General features: G+C 37.5%; 1 protein-coding gene across 1 annotated transcript in view; it reads left to right on the top strand.

Moving 5' to 3' along the window:
- ELAPOR2 (endosome-lysosome associated apoptosis and autophagy regulator family member 2) overlaps positions 1–23,722 on the top strand; it is a 168,315-nt gene that overhangs the window by 142,677 nt on the left and 1,916 nt on the right. Inside the window, exons 18-21 of the mRNA XM_019749771.3 lie at positions 6–107; positions 9,039–9,165; positions 14,055–14,233; positions 15,246–15,411. Coding sequence (XP_019605330.2) covers positions 6–107; positions 9,039–9,165; positions 14,055–14,233; positions 15,246–15,411 — 574 coding nt within the window. The remainder of the gene's footprint in view (positions 1–5; positions 108–9,038; positions 9,166–14,054; positions 14,234–15,245; positions 15,412–23,722) is intronic.

A 23,722-nucleotide genomic window follows, 5' to 3' on the forward strand; every position in this document is an offset into this window, starting at 1 on the left:
AATAGATCTTCTACAACGACAACATCTTGTGTTAATGGCCGATCAACTGCTGTGAAAATGAGATGTAATCCTACAAAACCGGGTGCTGGAGTGATTTCAGTCCCCAGGTATTCTTATTTCTAACTGATTGTTGCACGTTTGTATTTATTATGAGGAAGCAGAACTCTGAAGAATCTTATTATTTTAAAGCGCATTCTTTCTGGATGTAAAGCAGAGCGAGAACAGATGAGTCTATAGATTTTTGTTGTAGGTATATGCTGAGGGTCTATTAAGAGGACTAGGTCCTTGCCCAATCTTTGTAGTCTCTCCTTAATGACATATTCTCATGCTGTTTGCCTGAATCTCTAAACCACTTGAAAAATTATTTAAGTAATGTTGAGACTTTATTTCCTTGAGAGCTGGATTAGGAACTTTCCTGAGTTATAGTTCTTCATCAACAATTAACTATCAAGGTGATCTAGATTAAATAATCTAACCTTTGAGTCATAGTTTCTTTCTGTGTAAGGGGATGAGGCTCAGGGTAGATAATTTGTATGATCCATTTCCATCACTTGAGTTTTCTGATTAATGGTGGTGAAATCACCAAGATAGAGTCTGACCTGTAGAATGCATAATACCATTCATTTGTATTGTCGTTGTGGCAACAGTTGTCTACATTCTAGGTCTGATTAATACAGTCCACTTTGGGTGTGAACTTTGGGTAGGAGAAAATAAACAATTTCATGGACTCAAAAGATCTGTCAACTAAATACTGCTTTCATGCCATGAGTGACAAATGTCTCCTGATTTTTATTTTTCATAGTTGCTCATTGTTCAATATGTAGATTATGTATTTCTAATTTTTTTTAGGGCTAAGGTGCCTTTGGATCATAATTTGATTTGCAGATTTTTCTCTATCAAGCTAGCAAAAGTTTACATTTTTTAAAGGAAATGATTGACTAAACTTTGTTTTTGATAGTTTTTGAGAGATTTTAAGTTATCCTGCTTATTTCACATCAGGATTGGAAATCAGTGGTCTAAGCACTGTTTCAATTACTTGGGCGTCTTAAAAACAATTACACTGGTAACCCAGGATTTGTGACTTACTTCTGGGCATAAAGGCACACTCGCATTCACCTCTTACCAACTATTTCTCTGGTTCTCACAGATCTATGAATTAATTTTTCTTTTCACCTTTTTAAGGTGAGAAAAGAATGTGATGAGAGGGGTACATAATAAAAGGTAATAGACATCAGTAAAATAAACAGAGAGACCCTGAGGATAAAGGGCGTCAGGTGGAGGAGGATCCCCGTCCAGCGTCCACACTTAAGGACAAGGCAGCAAACCACACTTTCTTTATGAGGTGTGTTTAGAGATTCTTTCATCATTCTCCGATGTCCCACCACAGAGCTTTGAGTTCAGATGCTTGTTCTATTTACTGTAGCACTTCTGAGGTCCTTTTTTTTTCTCGACCTAGCGACTAACCTCTCTGGGTCTAGCCTCTAGGAATCTGCCTGGATGACTTCTGAAGCCTCCTCCAGAACTCTGATTGAAACAAACAATGTTACTAAGAGACTAGGTCTGCCCTTTAGAAAATATATCACTAACTCTCCCAAGAGATTTTTAAAGTAATAACAATGAAAAATAATCTCTTAATGTTAAATGATGGCATCTAGAAACTGATCTTTTTCCTCTGGCGAAGAGGGAGAAGTTTCTCCTTTGACCTCTAGCAGTTTTTTCTACTTAGGGCACTTCACTGGCTTTGCAAGAGTTTCTCAAGATCACCTCAGCAGATTACCTTTGGGTGTCTGTTTTAAAATCATTTTCTAGACCTTCTTAAAATCTCAAGAATCTCTGAGTATTCAGCACAGGAATGTTTTTAAAAACACAAGGCAATTCTGATACATATTAAAATTTGAGAAACACTGGTCTTAAGCCTTGTTTTGGAGATTTGGCTTGTTTTTCTCTGAGCCAGATTCTCAAACTTTGTTCTGCATTTTAGTTTTCTGAAAAGCTAATTTAAAACATCATAGTCTATGGGGTGGATTTCTTCACCCAAATTTTGATAAAGCTTTATTTGTAATTGTGATGCACACTGAAGTTTGAGGACCACTCCTCTAGGGAACTGCTTGAACCCCACAACCTCAGTGTGGGTTCTTTCTTGAGTCAGTTTTCCATCAGTGCACAAGGGGGAGCTCTGGGATCAGAACATGAGGAACAGCAGCTTGTCCTGTAATAATTAGAATTATTTTATCTATAAGGCCGAATAAAGATTTACCGTTTCCTACTAACAGTAAAGAAATGTTAACAAAGGCAGATACTTACGCTACTTTTGAAGAGGACTTAATTTGCATTAAAAAAATTTTTTATTGAGGAATATTGGGGAACAGTGTGTTTTTCCCGAACCCATCAGCTCCATATCAAGTCGTTGTTTTCAATCTAGTTGTAGGGGGCGCAGCTCAGCTCCAAGTCAAGTTGCTGTTTTCAATCTAGTTGTAGAGGGCGCAGCTCACTGGCCCATGTGGGAATCAAACCAGCAACCTCAGAACGTGTTATGAGCACTGTGCTCCAACCACTGAACCAACCGGCCACTCTTAATTTGCGTTTTTGAGGGAGCTTTAAATTCTTCAATAGAAAGGAGGATGGTAACCAGGCAGTTTGCCTTGAGATGTCTCAGATGTTGATCAAGGAGTCAAAGAAGGGAAACTTTGGCACCTCAGAAGGGATGCTACCCCTAGGTAGCGTCTTGGCCAAGGATCTTGGCACACCAGGCGAAGGCAACTTTGGCAGTAGTAACATTGCTTGGGGCTCTGTGTCGTGGTAACTGAGGAAAGTGTCACAAGACCCCCAGCCCTGGGAAAATGAGAAAGTCTTAACAGACAGTGAATGGGGCAGGGGCAAAGGGGATATGTGTGTTCTTTGTGTATCTCATGTGAAATTTAGAGAGAGTAGCAACTTATGTGGGTCTTCTACTAATCTGCAATTGGAAACTCCAGCCTGTCTGTTTGGTCTGGCAAATGCAGTTGGTTTCTAATTCCACACAGTGTCTAGAGGATGTGAGACATTTTCGATGAAACTTAGCATGATTTCTGTGACAGATGAAATCTGAGAGCTGGAGTGTATTTTTGAGATTATCTAGTGCAGTTTGGCCAAAGAATAAATTGCTAACACAATAGACCACTAATATCCCTAAATAGATGCCCCACCAGCCTCTGCCTTAAAAGCTTTCCAAAGCCTCTAATCATGATCCTAGGTAGTTAGAGGAATTGAAGCTTCTCCTTTCATTAGCAATAATTAGACCTGAGCATTGTGTCCAAAGTGCTTTTTCAAAAATGAGAACTCTCTGTTAGTGACAAGGTTATAAAAAGCCTTATTAGAAAACAGAGGGAACCATTTTTAATCTGATAATAGAGATATCATAGCACATTAGAGAGCCTTAAGACAAACCTGTTTATTATACACAGTAGGAAACACTGAGGACCCAGGTCGTATAGCTCCAGAGTGGCGCAGTCAAGATGCAGTGATTTCCTGACTCTGTCTGTTGCTCTTTTCATGCCATCATACTTTCATCTTTTCATTTTTTTCTCCTTCCAGTTCTTTATAGGCAGAGATTTGCAAAGAAGCACTAAGCAGAAGCAAATACCACATTTATCCAGGGATAACTTAGCTGATCTGCGTGTTATTTGTACCTTCTTTTAAATGAGTCATCTGTCCTCAAATACAGTCTTCTTTATTAATGCTAGGAGTTAGAAGAAAAATCACCATCCTCTCTCTCTCAAACACAACTTATGAGTATATTTAACTGCTTGAGTAGTTTATAAATTAGACTAAAATAATTTTGTCAAAACCTCCTTCAAATTCCAAATTCATCTTCATTATAAGTGTAGCCTCTGAGAATATTCTTTCATGAAAGGAATATTTCACAGTTCTGTCCTGCTAGCGTTCAGAGGTTGAACATGCCAGGGTTTATTGCACAGGCTCTGATTTAGAGTCTCTCTATCAAAGTCATTGGATGCTAGGATAGTGTTTGCATTTGTCTTTGGGGAAAGACTGTTAAAGCCAAAAGTCTATCCATTTTAAGTTGTTAAGAGCCAGAGAATAATTATTGGTTAAATGAGTTCCTTGTTTTCTTTTTCCTCTGCACTATTTATGGACAAATAATAGGTATGTAAGTCTGTGTAAATTGCAAAGGCAGTGGAAATGGAAAGATTAAAACCAAATATGTCCTTATAGCATTAAAAAGGAAGGAGGCATATATAAAAGCATTATGAGCATAAGTGAAAATAACTAAAACCTGTTCTGATCAAGAAATGGAAAATCTCAAACACAGAATTGTTAAAATTATATAATTCAAACACTATTGAGTAATCTTAGGACATGATATAAAAATATCACAAAAGAGTCATAAAATTTTAGGATCAATTTTGAAATAAGGTTGCTAAAACTTTGACAGGTATTTATTTCCCTGAAGAAGATACAGAGTCTACAGATACCAAAGGAGAAGGGAGTGTCGGTTAATGTAGTTTGTCCAGGTCGTGATCAGATACTGACTTTTGGTTATTAACCTGGGGTAGAATGTTTAGAAAGGGAGGTTTTTGCAGACTGGGAGAATTTTATATCCTTGGATCCAAGAGCTGTGGGTCAAACTCACAATGTGATATATGGATAATGTATTACAGAACTGTACACTTGAAACCTCTGCAATTTTACTAACCATTGTCACCCCAATACGTTTTAATTAAAAAAAAATCTTATGTTCAAATTCAGTCAAAAGGAATTTATACTCTTCAGCCTTGGGGCAAATAAAGTTGGAACAAGATGCAGCAGCATTTTATGGTCCCCACACAAGAGGAGTTTCTGCCAATGGCAAGGCATCCTCAGCAGAGAAAGGCTGACCTTCCTGAGGTGCCAAAGCTGAGGACAGTCACTAGCAGCAGGTCAGAGGGCATTGCCCATGCCAGGGGATGTCAGTCTTCAGACCCTGAGACTGGCAACCTCAAGAAACCCACAAAAGCCCCACATTAAGAAGCTCAGCAACATTAGTGCCCTGACACCGAATGAGAAATGTTCTGAGCACACAAGACTCTGGCTCCCCTGCCCCAATCTCCTGACACTAACTTAGGAAGGGTCAGAAACCTACTGACAACGTAGATGAATTAGTTTAAACTGTGGATTTGAATGAAGCTTAGGCAAAACAATTTTACATTGCTTTATCAACGATCCAAACAATTAATAATAGGTTGAGTAGTAGATCATAATAATTCCAAAGAAAACAATATTCTCCATGAAATTCACAGTATGAACCAAGTAGATCCTGCCCTAGGCAACATGATTCATTTAAAAGAGGAGAGGACACGAATAATTCCATCCACTCTCCCTGGGGAAAATATATTCTAATGTGATTTCCTCAAAAAATATTAAACATTTTTATTAAACATTGCCAGTACCACGGGTTGGTCAGGCAATCCCACAAGCAAAATAAGAAACTGGCAAGTCTCTTCCACATTTACCAACAAAACCAAATCCAAGTCCACCTGGTTGTCCTTTGAATCGGTGGTGGTTTCTCTATCTAGAATTTACAGCACATCTGGTCGTCCTATAGGAGCCTAGCCTCAAATGCCCCAGCTATCCATGACCTTGCCCTGTGTCTTTCAACATTTGCTCTCTGCTTTCCATGGTGATTGTGTGGATCAAAAGTTATAAAAGAAGCACAATTAGTGACCCCTCTAAAAAGCTTGGGGCAGAGGGTGAAGATGGTGGGGACACAGGTCATCAAATGGAAAAGTGTTTCACAAAGTTGGCGATACAGGGCAGGGTTGATTTATCTTACTATTTGCTTTTTGTTCTTCTGTTAGAAGGAAAAATATTTTTTGGGTTTTTTTCTCTTGCATCTTTTAAAAAATTTTCATTTTCTTTATAAGCACTATTGAAATGATTACTGCTTCATACATTCTTGTTTCACAAGGAACGCCTGATTCAAACTGTGAAACTCATGTTTATAACAAAGAACCAAATCTGAATGTTCCACATCTCACATGACTCATTGGGTTAAAAGAATTAAAGAACTGATACTGAGCTAAACTGCTTTTAACCTAAGTTTTAAAACGTGAAGTCTACCAAGGAAAGACACTGAAACATTGTAGTATTTTGACACCTAATGGCAGCTTTGTAAATTGCATCGATATCTTGATATTTTTTTCTATTCCTGCAACTCTCCCAGTTCTTGAGAAAGTAATGTACATTGTTAACAGTGTTTTATATTTTGCAGTGCTTTAAACTTTCCCAAATTGTTCTCTTATTTTAGCCTTTATAACTACTTTATGAAGGCAGTATAGCAGACATACTGCTTTGAACAAGTTACAGAAATGAGATGGTGGGGAGGGGCGTTGAGTCACTTACGGAAAAACAGAGTCATTTGAAAGCCCACTTAGAATTGTAACCCAAGACTTCTCTCTAGAGCTTTCTGCAACTTTGATTAATTTTCTCCTTTTCTTTGTTATTTGTTGGGTTTTTCTTCTCAAGTTTTAGCAGACTTACTTTACCAAGATAAACAGGCTCCTCCTTAAAGCTTCCGTGTGTTGGAAAGATAAAATAGAAAATAATTTGGGGAGATTTGAGCAGGAAAGCAGATTGGTAATGTTTGCTAATTAATCATAAGAATGTAATTATTTTTAAAGTTGCAAATCGTTAAGCAAATAATTATATTCTTGAAGAATTTTTCTAATTGGTTACCCATTTTTTTTTTTTTTCAAAAGTAATTTTGAGTTGCTTTTACTGATCTGGAAGGTGGAAATTGGGAATATTTTTTTAAGTTGACATAGTTTTCATTTATTACATTTATCTTTTTAAAAGGGTAAATGTTTCCTAGAATGTATTTATTACTCCTTTGTTACAGAGAAATTAAGACAGGTAAGAGTTAAGGCATTTTTCCCAGAGTCACTGTTTACCATTGTTCTTGGATCTGACAATACTAGGCCTCTGTTTCTGAAGCTTGTTGTAAAGAACTTTGCTTTTATTTACATCCCACCCATGTCCACTTAGTCTGCAGCACTGTACAGACACTTTGGAAAGATTAGTATGTGAGAATGCACTCAAGTTTTAAGCACTTAGAATTTCTAGGGTAACTTGTAATATACGAGTATTTAGTTAACTAAGAATATGAAATGTTACCTTTCTGGTAGACTGAAAATTATAGTTATGTCATTTGAAGTTAAAACTTAAAGAGAGATGTTTTTGGGATTCTCCCTATTATTGTGTGTTTATCTTCTTGCTATTAAATGTTTCAGTACTCCTGTACTCACTATCAACAACCTCGGAAGGAGGTTTCCAGGGCAATGCCCTGTATTTCCATGGCTTGATTTAAGGGAAGTATAGTGGACAATTTAAGGGAACAATGTTTTCCTTGTTTTAATGAATTTATGAACAAAAGAGTCATTCCCATTAGAATTTTTGCAAAGAGCTTCTCGTGTCAATCAGTAAGGATTCTGTACACAGTAGCAGCAGGTTAATTTTTGAGCCATGCTGTGTTTACCGGTCCCTAAAATTAAAGAGGCAAGTTGACATAGTAGGCCCTCCCACCAGACAGCAGAGTTTCAGAAAGCCTCCATTCAGGCGCTGAATGGCGGTTGCTCCAGTGTGCTTCTGCACTGGTGTCTAAGCCCCATCCATCATTGCTGAGCGGCGAAGGTAAGCACAGCTCAAAAGAAGGTGTCAGGCCTAGGAAACCCAGGATTGAAAAATCATTTGCTTCACTGAGCTGTGCATTGACCTGATGGTGGTTTTGTTTGTCTTTTCATGTTAGCCGATTTTGTTGTCATGCCTTTTCCCACCCTCTGTGGACCATGGTCCTGTGCATCATTCCGCTCCCTAAAGCACCTCGCCTGAGTACGTTACCTTAAACAGAAATCGCAACCACCCTTTATCACCTACTGCCTGCCTGTACGGCCATTGCTCTCACTACCTTGCTCTTGAAGCTCCAGCCACAAGAGCTTGTAATTTCTTTCCAATTCATCTACCGTTTCATCCCTCTAGGAGGAATTGTTTCTTCCCTTCTATGCTGGCTAACTCCTACTATTCTAAAATATTCTAGACTTGGTTTAAGCATCACTTCCACTAAGAAACCTTCCCGGAGCTTTTTTGGTCATTATCTGTGCTTGTCTCTCCTTTAAATTTAAAAAAAAGAAAAAGAAAGAAAGCTTTATAGAGATATAATTCTCATACCATTATAATTCACTCATTTAAAGCATACAATTCATTGGTTATTGTGTATTCAGATATGTGCAACCATTACCATAATCAATTTTAGAACTTTTTCATCATCTCAAAAAGAAACCCCATACCCTTTAGCTATCACCTCCCTAGGCTCCAGCCCCCTTCCTCTCCCTAAGCAACCACTAACCTACTTTCTGTTTATATAGATTTCCCTATTATGGGCTTTAATATGAATAACATCATATAATATATGGAATTTTTGTTTGGCTTCTTTTACTTGGCCTAATAGTTTTGAGGTTCAGCCAAGTTGATGCATGTGTTAGCACTGTACTCCTTTTTATGGCTCAGTAATATTCCATTGTGTGCATATAGCACATTTCGCTTATCTATTTATCTGTTGATGGACATTTGGGTTGTTTCCGCATTTTTGGCTGTTGTAAAGAATGCTGCTATGAACATTCATGTACAGGTTTCTGTATAGACGTATGTGTTCGTTTCTCTTGGTACTTACCTGGAAATGGAATTGCTGGATCATACGGCAACTCCTGTTTAATTGTCTGAGGAACTGCCAGATTCATCCGAAGAGCGTCACCATTTTATGTTCCCATCAGCAGTGTGTAAGGTTTCCAATTTCCTCACATCATTGCAACACTTGTTATTATTTGTCTTTTTGATTCTAGCCATCCTAGTAGGTGCAAAGTGGTATCTCATTGTGTTTTTGTCTCCTTTAAATTATTTTCTTCATGTATGTTGTTTCCCAGTATGCAGTTTGCTCTCAAATATTGATTGGACTCAATTAAATGTGTGGCAAAAGCTGTCATTATTGTTGTTTTTGTTTTTTATTTCAGCAAGTGTCCAGCAGGCACCTGTGATGGATGTGCCTTCTATTTCCTGTGGGAAAGTTCTGAAGCTTGCCCTCTGTGCACAGAGCATGACTTTCATGAGATTGAGGGAGCTTGCAAGAGAGGATTTCAGGTGAGGAGCAAACCTATCGAAGCAGAACTGTATTATCGAAGATATAATTCTTTAGTCCAGCATCACGTTTACATCATAGAACCTCAGACTCAGAAGCAGGGCTAAAGGTTACATTTAAGTTAACGTGACATTAATGTGCATTTTAAATCAAGTGTGGTAGCTAAAGTCCCATATGCTGGGGTAGCTAAAGATGTGCATCTTGTTGGGAAAATGAATTGTGGCAAAGGAGTTGTAGTCTATGAGTACATCTGTATTATAAAGAAATGATATCATTAAAGCAAGGTAAGATGATACAATGAAGTGATAGGTGTAATTAAGCTTGGGATGGTATAACTGACTCAGCACATGAAGCATAGCTAAAGAGGAAAGCAAATACACACACACACACACACACACACACACACACCCACACCCATACCCATATATAAAATCAAGATCCTACTCTACATTGGCTCTGCAATCATGTATGCTTATTTGTATTTTTAAATACAGTTAGAATTCCACTCTACATATTTTTTGTTTTCTTTTTATATTTAATATATTTCCCTTGTCATTAAAATTTTTTTCAAACACGACTTTTTGTTATTGACAAATATTCTATTTTATAAACACACACACATACATATGTACATACATCATGAGGGATTTAATAATTCCCCTGTTGGACATTTAAAAAAAATTGGGAACACTCTTTTTGTAAATAACTTTGTAATGAACATCCTTGTTGGAAATTCGATGATTTCCTTAGAATTTATTACTAGAAATAAATTAACTGGATTCAGGAGATGGACATTTTTAACTGGATTCAGGAGATGGACATATCACTAAAATAATTGCTTTGGTTGCATCAGTTCTATAACACTAGTAGTGTTGGAGAGCACCTACTTCCCTGCACCCCCTTTCAGTCATCCCATATGAAAAACACAAACGTTTCCTCCTTCAGACCACTTGCAAATTACATTGAAATGACAGTGAAGAAGCACAGATGAGAATAAGCCAGTACCAGTGTGGAACCATATTGGTGAGTGGGCATCAGAGGATCAGAGATTCCAATGGTATTACTGAGAGCGGGAGGTAGATGGGATAGGACAGATCTTCAGGTCAGCACGGAGTGGGCAACATGCTGGAGTGCTCACTGCATAAGGGGATCAGAGGGAACCTGTTTTGCCCAGGAAAGTCTTAAAGATCTTATGATTAACAGGTTGGAGGGCAGGAGCCCAAGAAGAAATCAGAATGCCTCCACCCAGTTTCATGCATTCAGCGTATTTGGAAGCAGTAGTGTTCACCTTAGGGAAAATAAAACAACAAACAGCAGTCCAGTTCTCTAAGTTGGTATTTTTCAAACTAATGACAGTGAACCTGTGGTAAGAAATATGTTGTACAGCAAACCTAGTACACAGGTACAAACTCAGACATATAGAGATTTAGCCTAAATTGTTTCATGGGACAATATTTATTTTCATATTTTATGATTAAAGTATAACATTAATATACAATATTTTTATTAATAATTTAATAAAATGGACAAGTTGCCAAATAATCAACACTAAAACAAAAATCAGGAAAAGTTTTAATTAATTAATCAACTGTGCTTACCTATAGGTAGGGCATTCCGGTTTAGAGCATTCAGAGACAATGCTGCCTACACATCTAGTGCACTGTTGAGCCATTTTCTTTTTAACATTTTAAAGTAGGTCAAGGATGAAAATTCCAGGTTCACCAAAAATGGTGTCTTTTAAATCCTCATAATAATAATGATATACTTTTTGTGCTACACTATGGAAATTCATCTTTACCCTTTCTCTAAAATAATGATACATACTATCTTATAATCATTTTTTTAGAGTAAATGAAAAACTGAAATGCATTTCCTTCTTTGGCCACCAAATTCAACTCAAGAGTTTTGAAAAGCTAAACTACCTTTTATTCAAATATTCTGTAATATTTCATATTTCTCTTCTTGAAGGTAATGATTAGAAGTTTAAAATAGTGAGGTTGCAACAATTTTCTAGTTTTATCTCATTCAAACTGTCTTCATTGAAAAAGTTCTGTTCAGCATTTTATAAGACTGTTAGGAACAGATAGTTACCAGGTGACTCTTTTTACATAATTGTTTTGACCTTGAGAATAATATCTTTTGGAACACTTTGATGTGTTTGACGTGTTGAATTACACAATTTCCCCTTTATAGTTCCAACTTAATTTGAGAAATACCAAAATCAGTTAAATATGCTCTTCTGTTATACTTGGATGTCAATTTTGAAAATACAGAGGGTGTCAAAAAAATGTGTACACATTTTAAAATTGTAATACTCAATATATCCCAATAACAAAAGATGAATACAAGTCACGTTTGACTTCTGCCATTACAAGAGGTGCTCAAAGTGGTTACTGTCTGGACACTGCCAGTGTCCAGACACTTCTGATTATGGTGAACTATTGCTTGAGCAATGTTGTCCAAAATGTCCACTTATATATATTTTTTGGGCCCCCTGGTATTTGCCAAATGAAGCTGAGCTTCAGTTAGAAAATTATGAATGCCTTTCCTAAGCTCATACACCGTGCTTAGTATATCCTATGCAACAACCAACAAATGGGTGTGATGTAGTAAGTGCATATGTTTACCTCCAATCTCTGAATAAAATATTTTTAAAAATCTGTTCTTCAATGAGATTCATATAATGCAAATGACACTTTCCACTGTGTTTTCTGTTATGTCCACGAACAAGGGTGGATTTCTTTGTATGCCAAAGCCTTATGATAAAAAAAAAGACAGTGATTGCAAAATATTGCTATGGATATCTTTTAATTTTTAAATAATAACGTGTTTCTATTCTACTTCCTGCTCCATTCTTTACAGTTTTTCACTTTATGTTTACTGAGAGTGCACTTCCCCAATTCTGTAAACATATCTACTCCAGATGTGTATCAAGTTAAAATTACACACTACAATTCTTCCACATGTAGCTGATATAAGCTAGAAGAGCTATCACATCGCTTGTGATAAAAGTGCTCTTATCAAATTGGATCTCAAAAATCTATACCAGCTTCTAAGTATGTATTAAACATTACTTCTAAATGTCAGATAGTGTAAAGATTTGGAGAGATACTGTGTAATCACTAAGAGGGGCGTTTTTCAATTTATCATCAAATTTATCTCACCCTGTTCACAAAATATCCTGACATGCTGGAAGAATAAGTTTTTCAGCTGCAGTGTCAGCCATTTTCTTGTTTGCCAATGACATGGGATGGAATGAAAGGATAAGACTTTCTAATTAATAGAATGGCTAAGAAATTTATCAAATGACTAAGTTATAGAATGACTAAGAAATTCTGTCAATAGCTTCATTTCTTTTTGTTTAACAATTTGAGCAGCTTATTGAAAAGTTAAGCAGACTTGGTTTATAAGTATCTTTTTAATTTTGAAGTTTTAATGGTTTGTTTATAGGATTGTCATTAGACATTAGCGCTTACCATTTTTACTGGGTGTTAGACATTGATAAAACCATATAAACTCTTTACAGTCTTTTTTTTAAATTGGAATGCACTTCAGATGAATTCAACATTTGCTGAGTTAACATTTATCTCTTTATTGTCATTATTGACTCTTAGAGATGCAGCAATTCAACTTGAATATGCATCTTCATTTCTCACCTCGTCTTTCTCGTAAAAATAATGTGACCCATTTTTAAAGTAATTTATTCACACTGAGTTTAATGAAAATGTTTCAATTATCATGTACTAAAAATATTCTCAATTTTAATGTCCTTTTTAAAAAACATGCTGGAAGTTCTTATCCAGAACTTGGTTGCCACTTTTCCTCAGAGTTAATAAATACGATTCTCCTGCACCTCAATCACTTCATGACTAATGTCAAAACTGTGTGTGTGTGTGTGTGTGTGTGTGTGTGTGTGTGTGTTTACAAAATAAAATTAAAATTATGGTGTTATCATTCTGTTAGGGTGTTGATAGTTGATAGAGTGACCATCATATACTGGAAAATTTAATGAGACACCATAAGCAAAAAATTTAATGCCCCATGTCACTTAATGTCAGTGGATATAATCATCACGCACATTGCTATGGTACTGGTCACTGCATATGTTGAAATATTTTAGGAACCATGCACTGGATTCTGATTTGTGTTTCTAATCTGTTTTATTTGATCTATTTATTTTTGAAAATTGCTGGTTGAGACCCAGTATGTTGGTTTTATTATTCACTGTGTAGAACTTGTACTTTGAAAAACATCGCCCTACTAAAATTGACTCATCTAGTTTGAGAGGCAGAGTTAAGAACCCCGTGTGGGTGGTGATGACCCAGAATGATGCCTTCCTTATTTTGGCATGGAGAAGGGGGGTGCAGTCTGTGTGCTTCCCCCCAGACCAGTCACCAAAGCCTGCAGTCATGTTGCACTTACGTGTCCTGGGTCCAGAGTGCTTTTCTGCTCAGAGAAGAGGCTTGTTGGGGAAATGGACCTCCATGATGGGTAGCTGAAACCCATTCCAATCAATTGTATTAAACAACTAAGTTTTCATTTAAAAACATGATTAGAAAGTCGGGATCATCAGAAATTTGAGGAAAAAAGCCCAAATTATGTGTCCAGATGGAGTCATTTTTATTCAACTTCCTCAGCATGTAGCAGGCCTTCTGATCTTATAATCCGTGGTTTTATTTGGTTTCGTTGTATTTTCATTCATCATTTTCTTATTCACGCTCTTTGATCCCTCTTCTATATCATCTGTTTGGCTTCTAAATCTCTGGAGCTTCTATTAGATGAATGCTGAAAAATCCTCTATGCCTACTATGAATAAAGGGTTAGCAAAACCCTTCTCCTTCTGAGTCTCATTTCTCATCTCTGTGTGTGTGTGTTTTTTTTTCCCCCAAAGGAAACCTTATATGTGTGGAATGAACCTAAATGGTGCATTAAAGGAATTTCTTTGCCTGAGAAAAAGTTATCAACCTGCGAAACAGTTGACTTTTGGCTAAAAGTGGGAGCAGGTGTGGGAGCTTTCACAGCTGTTTTGTTGGTGGCTCTAACTTGCTATTTCTGGAAAAAGAATCAGAAGTAAGTAACCTCACTGGAGTGACCATATAAGAATTGAAGGATCTCTTTTGTTGTGAAAATTTTAGACTTAATCATTATATCCAATAGTTTCTCTCAGAGACACAGGGAGTTTCTCCTAGAAGGAGTTGTAGGAAAGGCCTTTTAGAAAACAAATGAAAGTGATTATTATTCTGGTAATAGAGAGATCATAGAACATTAGAGATTATTGAATTAGACCTATTTATTACAAAACAAAGAAAAATGAAGGCAGGTTACTAAGGTCTAAGATTGGAAGGCAGATTTTCTCTCTGTGTTTATTTTTCTTTTCATGACAACATGATGTCTTCTTTCCTCATCTTTTCTTTTTCAGTTTCTTGTGGGCAGGTATTTGCAAAGAAACAAATTGATTGTACAGGCAGATATCACCTTTATTTACTACAGGGCTCCAAGAATCTGGAGTTGAATATTGAGTCTACCTCCTGATTATTTATTGATGTGTTACATGATTGACTTTTTAAAAATGATTTACATGTCAGTGGGGCTGTGAAAGTTCTATATTTACAGGATAATTGGAATATCTGAGGTGCTGAATAGAAAGGAATGAGTGAGATAGAAAAACTTTAAAGACTAAATCAATTGCCTGTATGGTAGTCTTATCCTTTATGAACTGATCTTAGGAACACTGTATAGTGAATTAGCTCCTAAATATTTATAAATTAAGAAAAGGCATTCAGACCTCAGGGTTCCGCTTTGTTTTTCAAAAGTCCATAATTGGACAATTTAGCCAATGTAAAATAAGTGATAGAGTTAACTGTATTGCACTGATTCTCCGAAATCCTGGGAAAAAATTTGTGTGTAGATGGTAGATATATGAGAACAAATAGTGAGATGGCTGTAGGTGAGGGAAATTTGTTGGTAGAACAACTATACTACAAGATGATTTAATGACCTGATGTATGACTGCCTAAAATAGGTATTGATTTATATTAAACCACCACTTTATTTATCTATTTACTTATTTACCACTACTTAGACTGGAGTACAAGTATTCCAAATTAGTAATGACAACTAACTCAAAAGAGTGTGAACTCCCAGCTGCAGACAGCTGTGCTATCATGGAAGGAGAAGACAATGAAGAGGAAGTTGTATATTCCAATAAACAGTCACTACTGGGAAAGCTCAAGTCCTTGGCAACAAAGGTGAGAACAGAATTTTAACCTGGTATGACTATTTATCCATCGGGGGCCATGTTAACCTAATAGTAGTATTCATGCAAACCCTGTCGTTCAGCATATCTGTATCTGTCGGTATTTATCCAACAGAAATACTCTTAGAAGTACGTAAGGATGTAAATACAAGAATATTCACTGCAGCATTGTTTTTGCTGGTTAACCAAATAGAAATAACCTTAAACACCATCAATATGGAGTTAGATGAGAAATTTTCATACATCGAATGATTGCTCGATGCAGCTATTAAAGATAGAAATAGCTATTCCAATAGGTCCGAGATAAAATAAAAACAACGCATAGACTATCACATTTCTAGTAAATATTCATTTATGTTAGTATTTGCATAGAAAACTACAATAGTAGCTGCTTTGGGGGAGTTTTGAACTAATGGATGTCTTTATTCTTTGAAGTAATACATTTTTGTCATGTTTGACTTTTCACAAAGGTAATGTATTATAATAAAAGATCTCATGTTTGTTCAAAATTTAAAAACATTTATAGCAAGATTGCTTCATGTACAGAAAATAAAAGTTATATAAGCTGCTGAGATATTAAACGTATCTTATCAGATGCCATCACATATGTTGGCTTTGAAATGATTACTGTATCCAAACAGATAGCCTGAAGCCTTAAATATTATTTGTAAACACATTTTATTGACATTCTTCTCTATTGACTTAGAAGATGAGAAATCATCATTTTATCCACTCAGGATTAAAAATATAACCAAACAGAGGAAAGAAAATGCATTTCAAATGGTTTTCAGAAGAAAGGACAAGTAGCAAAGGGTTATATTTATTGAGAGTGTTTAGTAACCATTTCCTTTTACTCTCCTAATTTAAGCACATCAATATATCATAGAGGATCACTTAAAAATAAAGTGAATATGCCATATTCCCCTTCTACTAATGGTTAATTTTTCTTCTCTCAATATGGTAGTTTAGGAAGGATACTGTTGCTATGGAATCGTGAATGTACAGTGATTGTCAAGATCTGACGTTTTACCCTACTTTCAGTCTAACAAGTGAGCCTGCCAGTTTCATGGACACTTTAGAAGATATGAGATTCCTTTTCAGAGACAAAGGACAGTGGAGCACTCACAGCAGAAGCACTAGCCAGAGTATCAGCATTTACACAAGTTCCCAAAGCCCCACTTTCCACAGGGCTATGTGAAAAGGGATAGAAGACTCTTGCACACACAGTGACTTGCATTACAAAAAGACAACCCTAAGCCTTGGGAACCTGAATCTTTTAGAATGGACAGTAAGCATCCCTGTCCTTTGTTCCAAAGGGAGACATTGTTGTTATTATACTAAACAGGCAGCGTGCCTGTTCATTGCTTCAGAGGGAGACACTATTTCCAAGACTGTAAGCAAGCCTGCTCTTTGCTCTGGAAGGAGATAATATCTTCCAAGGCTGCTTTCTATACAAATGTCCTTTGGACATTGCTGCTTTCTATACAAATGTCCAAAAGATAGTCTAAACAAAGGCAGATGAGAGTCTCAGTCATAAGATGTGCAGAAATACAAGAGAACCATGGAGAATTGTCGCCCAAAAATACCAAAACCTCGTTTCTATACCATCTCAGCTTCTGGTGAATTTTCCCATTAGTATAGCACTCCATTGACCACTCTGATTAACTGACTGAGGCTGGAATCAAATCTGGTCAATTTACTTCATACAGCACTTAAGTAAAGCTACTACCAACAGAATCTCAAACAGCAAAATGAGGCCAACCTATATTGTTAACCTCAATCATAACCAGAGGTATTCAGACCTAACTATCTGAACAAATCCCATAAGCCATCAGGATCCCCCTTTGGAAACTATGTGGCTTTCTCTTTAAGTCCCAGTACTGAGCTGTCTCTTCAACCTGAGACCTATCAACTGGCACCGAGATCTTTCCTCCAGAAGATTCGGGTGGAAGAGTCAAGAGAGTTTTCAAAAATTGCAGAGACCCAATGTCTCTCCCACTTTTGTCTACTTGGGCCATGGTAGGGGAACTTGGTGAGCAGTGTACTCAATCAAATGGTCATTATCCTTTTGATCTAGAGTGATGCCAATCTAACAAGACAATCCAGGTAGGATTTTAGTAGTTGCACATACTTTGTCTTGGTCCTCAAGGAGGAAGTATAGGGCACTTATATTGTCCATAACAACATGTAGACAGTGAGTTGACGCTGACCTGAATACCTCCAAAGGCTGAAGTGGTGGCATTCATTACTTTAGCTGAAGTCAGAGACAATTTTCGCACCACCTTTTCTAATTGAATAACTGCCCATAGGTTGAGCATAAATCACAAGTCAGTTATTCCTCTAGGAACCTCCTTTCAGTAACCAAAAGTAGTCTTATTTTGGAAAGATCCACGATCTACTGGGAATGTTTCCATAAATAGTCAAATTATGACTACTCCTAGAGTGCAAGTGTAAGCCACCATGTTTTTAGGAGGTAAGCAAGGTAATGGCTGACTTCTACATAAGTATAGTCCTTGAGGTAAACATGGTATCTCTGGAGAGGAAGTATTATTTGCAATTGTTGGGGGCACCAAGTAAGTTAAGCAGTACACGTTAACAGTGCCTGCAGCCTCCTTGCTGCAGGGTTCCCAATTCACCTTAAACAATTGTGTCTCTTCCTTGTCTTAGGGGCGATTGCCTTAGGGCAGTCAGTCCAATTTCCCCTGCTTGTCCACACCACAAACTGTGTGGTATTTGTCCACCTCCTGGAATGAGCAATGACTATGCGAATGGAGGTATTGATTGTTGTTATTCTTGGGCAGGAGCTGGGGCCATTCCCTGCTGTTTTTGTTAGATTTCTCAGTAGGTTTAAGGAGAATGGCAACCAAATTGTGGTTAGAGCATCTGCTGGGTGTGGTAGGCCCAGTTGTCACTTAAGTTTAAGGTACTTAAAACAGTTTGAGAGAGGAACCCTAAGGCATTTTCCTTCCTAGGAAGGTGACAGGTGGCTCTGAAAAACGAACGATGATTGATGTCCCTCCATCTTTCGTACCTCTCAGGGTCTAAGGCATCTCCTCCCCACGTACCTTATTATGACACTGCATTGTTGCTCTCCTTCCACTGCCACAAAATCAATGTGTCCCATTTCAGTAGCTGCAACTTCGCCTTATTTCTACTCATCCCCTACTGGCACCTAAACCTATGTTCCAAACATTCAGGTGTAAGAGGAACAGGGCATTTTGAAAAACGTATGGGCACCCTATGTGTCCCCCACCTTTGTCCGTGTAGGCCTAGGGGGCTTGATGACCAGTGTACTCAACCAAGTGGTCATTATCCTTTTGATTTAGGATCATGACAGTCCAACAGAACAATACAAGTGGCTAACCAAGAATTATATTTGAATCTTCTAGGCTCCTTTTTGGCGGGGCTACCACCAGGCATCCTGGGGATTGCTGGTTGGGGTAAATAAAGACACATCATGCCCAGAAGTAGTCAGAGAAGAATCCTGGATTTTCATGAGTGCATATAACCTTAAGTAGTATCAATCGATTATCTCTCTCCCAGCTCCCATTTCCATTTGCTATGTTGGGCAGCATGATGGATCCATACAGCATTGGTGTGACAATCTGTGTGGTCTTTATCAGATGCTTAATTCCATTTGGTCTTTTCAGAGGATGGGTCCTTACTGTGGGCATCTACATGAGCGACTAAGATGATCTGATTGGCACCTGAGATCTGTTTCCAGAGTTAGTTGTATGAAAGAAGGGTGACTAATATACCAGTCTATGGTTTTCCAAGTGGCAGGCCAAAGACTTAGCAATAGCATAGGTCAGTAAAAATGTAACAAGGCTTATCAAGAGATGCTTGGCCGGAGCTATGAGAATGGCTTTGGGTTCTGCCCACTGAGCTGAGCAATCTTGTAGGTTTTCAGTTTTTCATACCTGGTGCTTGGATTAGGCAGCTAGAGCAGCCAGTGGCCACCATTGAGTTTTAGCTCAACCAAACCATCTATGAATCAGGCCCAGGAATGTAATATAGCATCAATGAATTGAGGGCTCCATGGAGCTAGTGGCATTTTGGTATGTGAGGAAAGGGATAAAGTGTCCCTCAAAGGGAATGCTGATATATTTTCATGTAAGGCTGAGGTGTTGCTTGGGCCAGACCAGCTGTGTTCTGGAATATCTCCTTTATATTAGACAAGTAAAGCTTATTGTGCCCTTCCTACCTTGTTGGCCCACCAGCCTTGTTGGCTGTCAGGCTATAGAGTCACAAGGTGGAAATGGAAATGGCGTTCAGTTTTGACAGAAGCTTATTAACAAGCTAATAGCTGCTTTTTAAAAGAGTAGCCATGTCAAGGAGATGACATGTATAAAACCCCAAAGGATGTCTCTAGGTGACGGCTGCTTCCCATTGCCAGAATCTCTAACTGGCAAAATCATTAATCACAGTGAATTGTATCACAAAGTGGTCATTAGGATTGTGAGATCACAAAGGTATAGAATGGGACTCAGATTGCTGGACAGCTCTTAACATAGCCTGTTGATTTGGGCCCAAGTCATAAAACACTACTTTATGGGTTAGCTGATAAAAAAAAGAGCAAGTAGAATACTCAAGTGAAGCTGTACTGTCTCCAACAGCAGAGTCCAGTGAGGCACTGGTTGTTATTCTTTGCCTGCTGGCTAGAATTAGCACTGAAAATCTGCCCCCATAGTCTCAAGAAATGTTACTTAGTTTGCAGGTCCCTGGATTTTGTGGGGGTTGATCAGCCATCTCTTCAGGCAGAAATCTGATAACATAGGCAAAGCTGTTGAGACTGAGGCTTCTGACTAGACACCAACAGGACATCAGTTATATAGTGACAACTTTGGGTGTCAGAAGTGATATTTGTACAGCCTTGACCCACAAATATGTTGCAGATGGCAGAGGAGTTAGGACCCCTGGGGTGTCCCATTAGCCCTTCTGTGCCTGTGCCTGCTTTTGATTAGAGGACTCTCCTCTGGCACTTAGGATACAAGGAAGGACAAGCATACATGGTCGATTCCTACTATATGTTTAGGCAAAGAAGCAACAACAACAGCATCTTGAATGGGCACATAGAACCCCTCACACAAGGTCACATTATCTTCCCTTCCTCACTTCGAACATGGCTTAAACCCCATTTGTTGTATTTGCATGTCCTTTTGTCAATTTAAGCTTGACTCACATATTATAGTTCTTTTTTTTATTAAGGAATCCACCTATTTCTTGCTCCAATGTCATAACTTTTCAGTAATGACTGGTTTTAAAATAAATGGTCAGGAAAATTTCCAGGGTGAGGACAATCATACTAACTTACCAAGATTCCTCCAGGTCAGTTTCTCATTCTCCAGTGACCTTCTTCCACCTTGTAAACTCAATCTGGGGCAGTAAGAACTCAAATACTAATCAGTGCCGCACTAAGTATTCCTATGGGAATTTGTTGCAGGGAAATTTCCCAGAGAAAGCCAAATCTCTGTCACTGTAGTCAGGACCCACTATAAAATCTCTGTCATCTCTGCATGGATCTGAAGTTGGCATGACAGATTGCAAGAGGGGTTGAACCCTAAGATAGCTTAGCTGTTGCAGTTCTCACTTAACCATCATTGAGTCCTGACATAGTCATCTCCAAATAAACCAGCCAAAATGCTAACAATTCACCTAGTTTCTACCCATAAGTGGATTCCATTTTTGTTTCAGTGCTCATTGTAAGTGCATGTGTCTTTAACTTGTCAGAGAGGAGGTGAAGCTTTCTTTTCTGATCAGGATGAATTTTAGTATTAATGGTTCCCATGGGGCACACCTGAAGCTGATTGCCTGATGGGTGAGGAAGTCCTCCTTCCCAAAGGAGAATTAACAACATCCAGGCCACCATTTAGGCAGTTGAACTGTGAACTCTTTGAACCCACTTCTCAGTACTCAGCCTTCAAGCAGGTCCCCCGTTCCTCTTTATTTCCAGGAAATAAAGTGGAGGACCCTTTTACTGTCTTGTTGACCATACAGTTTAGTCAAAATGTTTGCTACCAATTCTCATGGACTTCCCTCAAATGTTATTAAGCAGTGTGTGGGCCTCTCATCCTTCCTTTTCCAGAAAGACACCTCTCTGTCAATTTCACATTCTCATCAGCAAAGCAGTGAAGAACTGTGGAAATTATGAAATCTCAGTCTACCCGCTAGCCAACAGATTAACCTGCTATAGTTTCATGGACACTTCGGAACTTGTAAAGCTCCTCGGTCAGAGACAAAATGCAGTTCATTACTCAGAGCAATAGTAGTAGCCAAAATGTCCCTGTTTGCTTTGGTTATTGTACACACAGTGGATTACATTATAGAAGAGGAGCCCTTAGCTTGGGGAACCTGGGCAGTAAGTACATTTGCCATTTGCTTCATGGGGAGAGACACTATCCAGTTTTCAGGACTGTAAGCAAACTTTTCCTTTGTTCTCGCAGGAGACATTATCCATCCAATGCTTTTGGGTGTATAAATGTCTTTGAGAAGCTTAGCTAGGAAAAAGGACTGTGTCTTCCTCAATAGACATGCAGAAACATGCGACCCATGGAGAATTATATGCCATCATCATCCGCTTGGACTTCTCAACTAGTTCGATTTTGTGATGCCGTATTTGTAAGGGTGTTGTCTTATAATGAAATAAGCATTTAGATGCCAGGGAGGATTTTTAAGAGAAAGTGACCTCTAAGCTGAATCTAAAAGAATTACATGGGAATTACTCAGGGGAGAGTGTGTGTTAAGAATGACATAAAACTTTTAAGTGTTTCCTCATATTGTAGTACATCCTCTGTTATTATTTTATAGCTAGAGAGTTAAAAGCTTAAAAAGGTTCTTGGAAACAATCACAGGAAAGAAAATGAGGGATAGAGTTTTTCTCTCTGAGAAGGTTCACTGTACATTTTGTTCTAAATAGCAATTTTAGTCAATATAATAATTTAAAACAATTTTAATGAAAAAATTAAATATCAGAAAAGATGAAAAAATTATACAGTGGTATAGCCATATACTTAGGACCTAAGTTTTACTGTATTTACTTTATTGCATATCTCTACATATCTCCATACCTCTATCCATTTATGAATACATTTCAAGGTAAGTTACAGACTTTAATACATTTTCCCTCTAAGTACTTCAGGATACATATAATTAATGAGATAATTTAACATTTTCATTTTTTAGGGTAAAGTGTTTACATAGAGTGAAATGCACACATCACAAATACATAATTTGATGAATTTTGAAAAATGCATATACCTGTAACCACAAATCCTATTAAGATATAAACATTAGTTTCACCCTTAAAGTAAACTCATGTGCTTTTGCATGCATCAATCCCCATTGTCATCCCCCAAAGGAAACTACTGTAATGACCTTTTAAATGATAGATTCGTTTTATCTGTTTTAGACTTCACATAATTGTAATTACATAATATATTTTGTAATATATTTTGTGTAAGTTTTCTTTCATTCAGAAAAATGTTTCTGAGGTTCATTTACTTTATATTAATCAGTACTGGATTCCTTTCTATTCTGGAGTGGTATTCTATTTTATGGACATGCCAAAATTTATCTGTTCTCCTCTTGATGGATACTTGTGCTATTTCCGGTATTTGGCTATAAATAAATCTGCTGTGAATATCATTGCACAAGTCTTATTGTATGTCCTATTTAAAAAGAATTGTTATGCATGGTTTCATGGTACAAAAATGTTTATAAGTTTCTTAACTGCTGTGTCATGTAAAGTTTGCTTTATCTTAAGAATTCTTATTTATGTTCTAAAGACCATGTCTTATTTGGTATTTCCCAATGCACTGGACTTGTGGGGTTTTATTTATAGATTTACCTTTCTTGACTTTTCTCAGCTATCTTTAAAAACACTTTTACTTTCATTTTTACACTTTATTTATTTCACAGTCATTTATGGGACAGTCTGTGTTAGATACTCTGCCAGGTCTTGGTGATATATTAAATTAGACACAGTGTCTTATCTCAAAGACAATCTAATTTATAAGTGGAGGACACATACATGTCACTCACACACACATATGTATCATGTATGTCCCACTATATCAGTGATAGGAGCAAAATCCCCTGTGAACACAGAGTACATAGCAACTAAAGCCCTATGAGGCTAACATGATTTTATAAAGGGGTTTCGATGTTTTACTTTAAACATTACCTTGAGGATAATCAACAAGTCTCTGCCTCCCCTCCCCTGTTCACAGGAACATGTGAATCAAATCTTCTCAAGGAAAGGCCACAAAAGTCTCAGATTTCCTGTTACTTCATGGCCGATACCC

The sequence above is a fragment of the Rhinolophus sinicus genome, chromosome 4 (assembly GCF_057876585.1).
Source record: "Rhinolophus sinicus isolate RSI-liver-muscle chromosome 4, RSI-T2T, whole genome shotgun sequence".
In the NCBI taxonomy this organism is placed as follows: domain Eukaryota; kingdom Metazoa; phylum Chordata; class Mammalia; order Chiroptera; family Rhinolophidae; genus Rhinolophus; species Rhinolophus sinicus.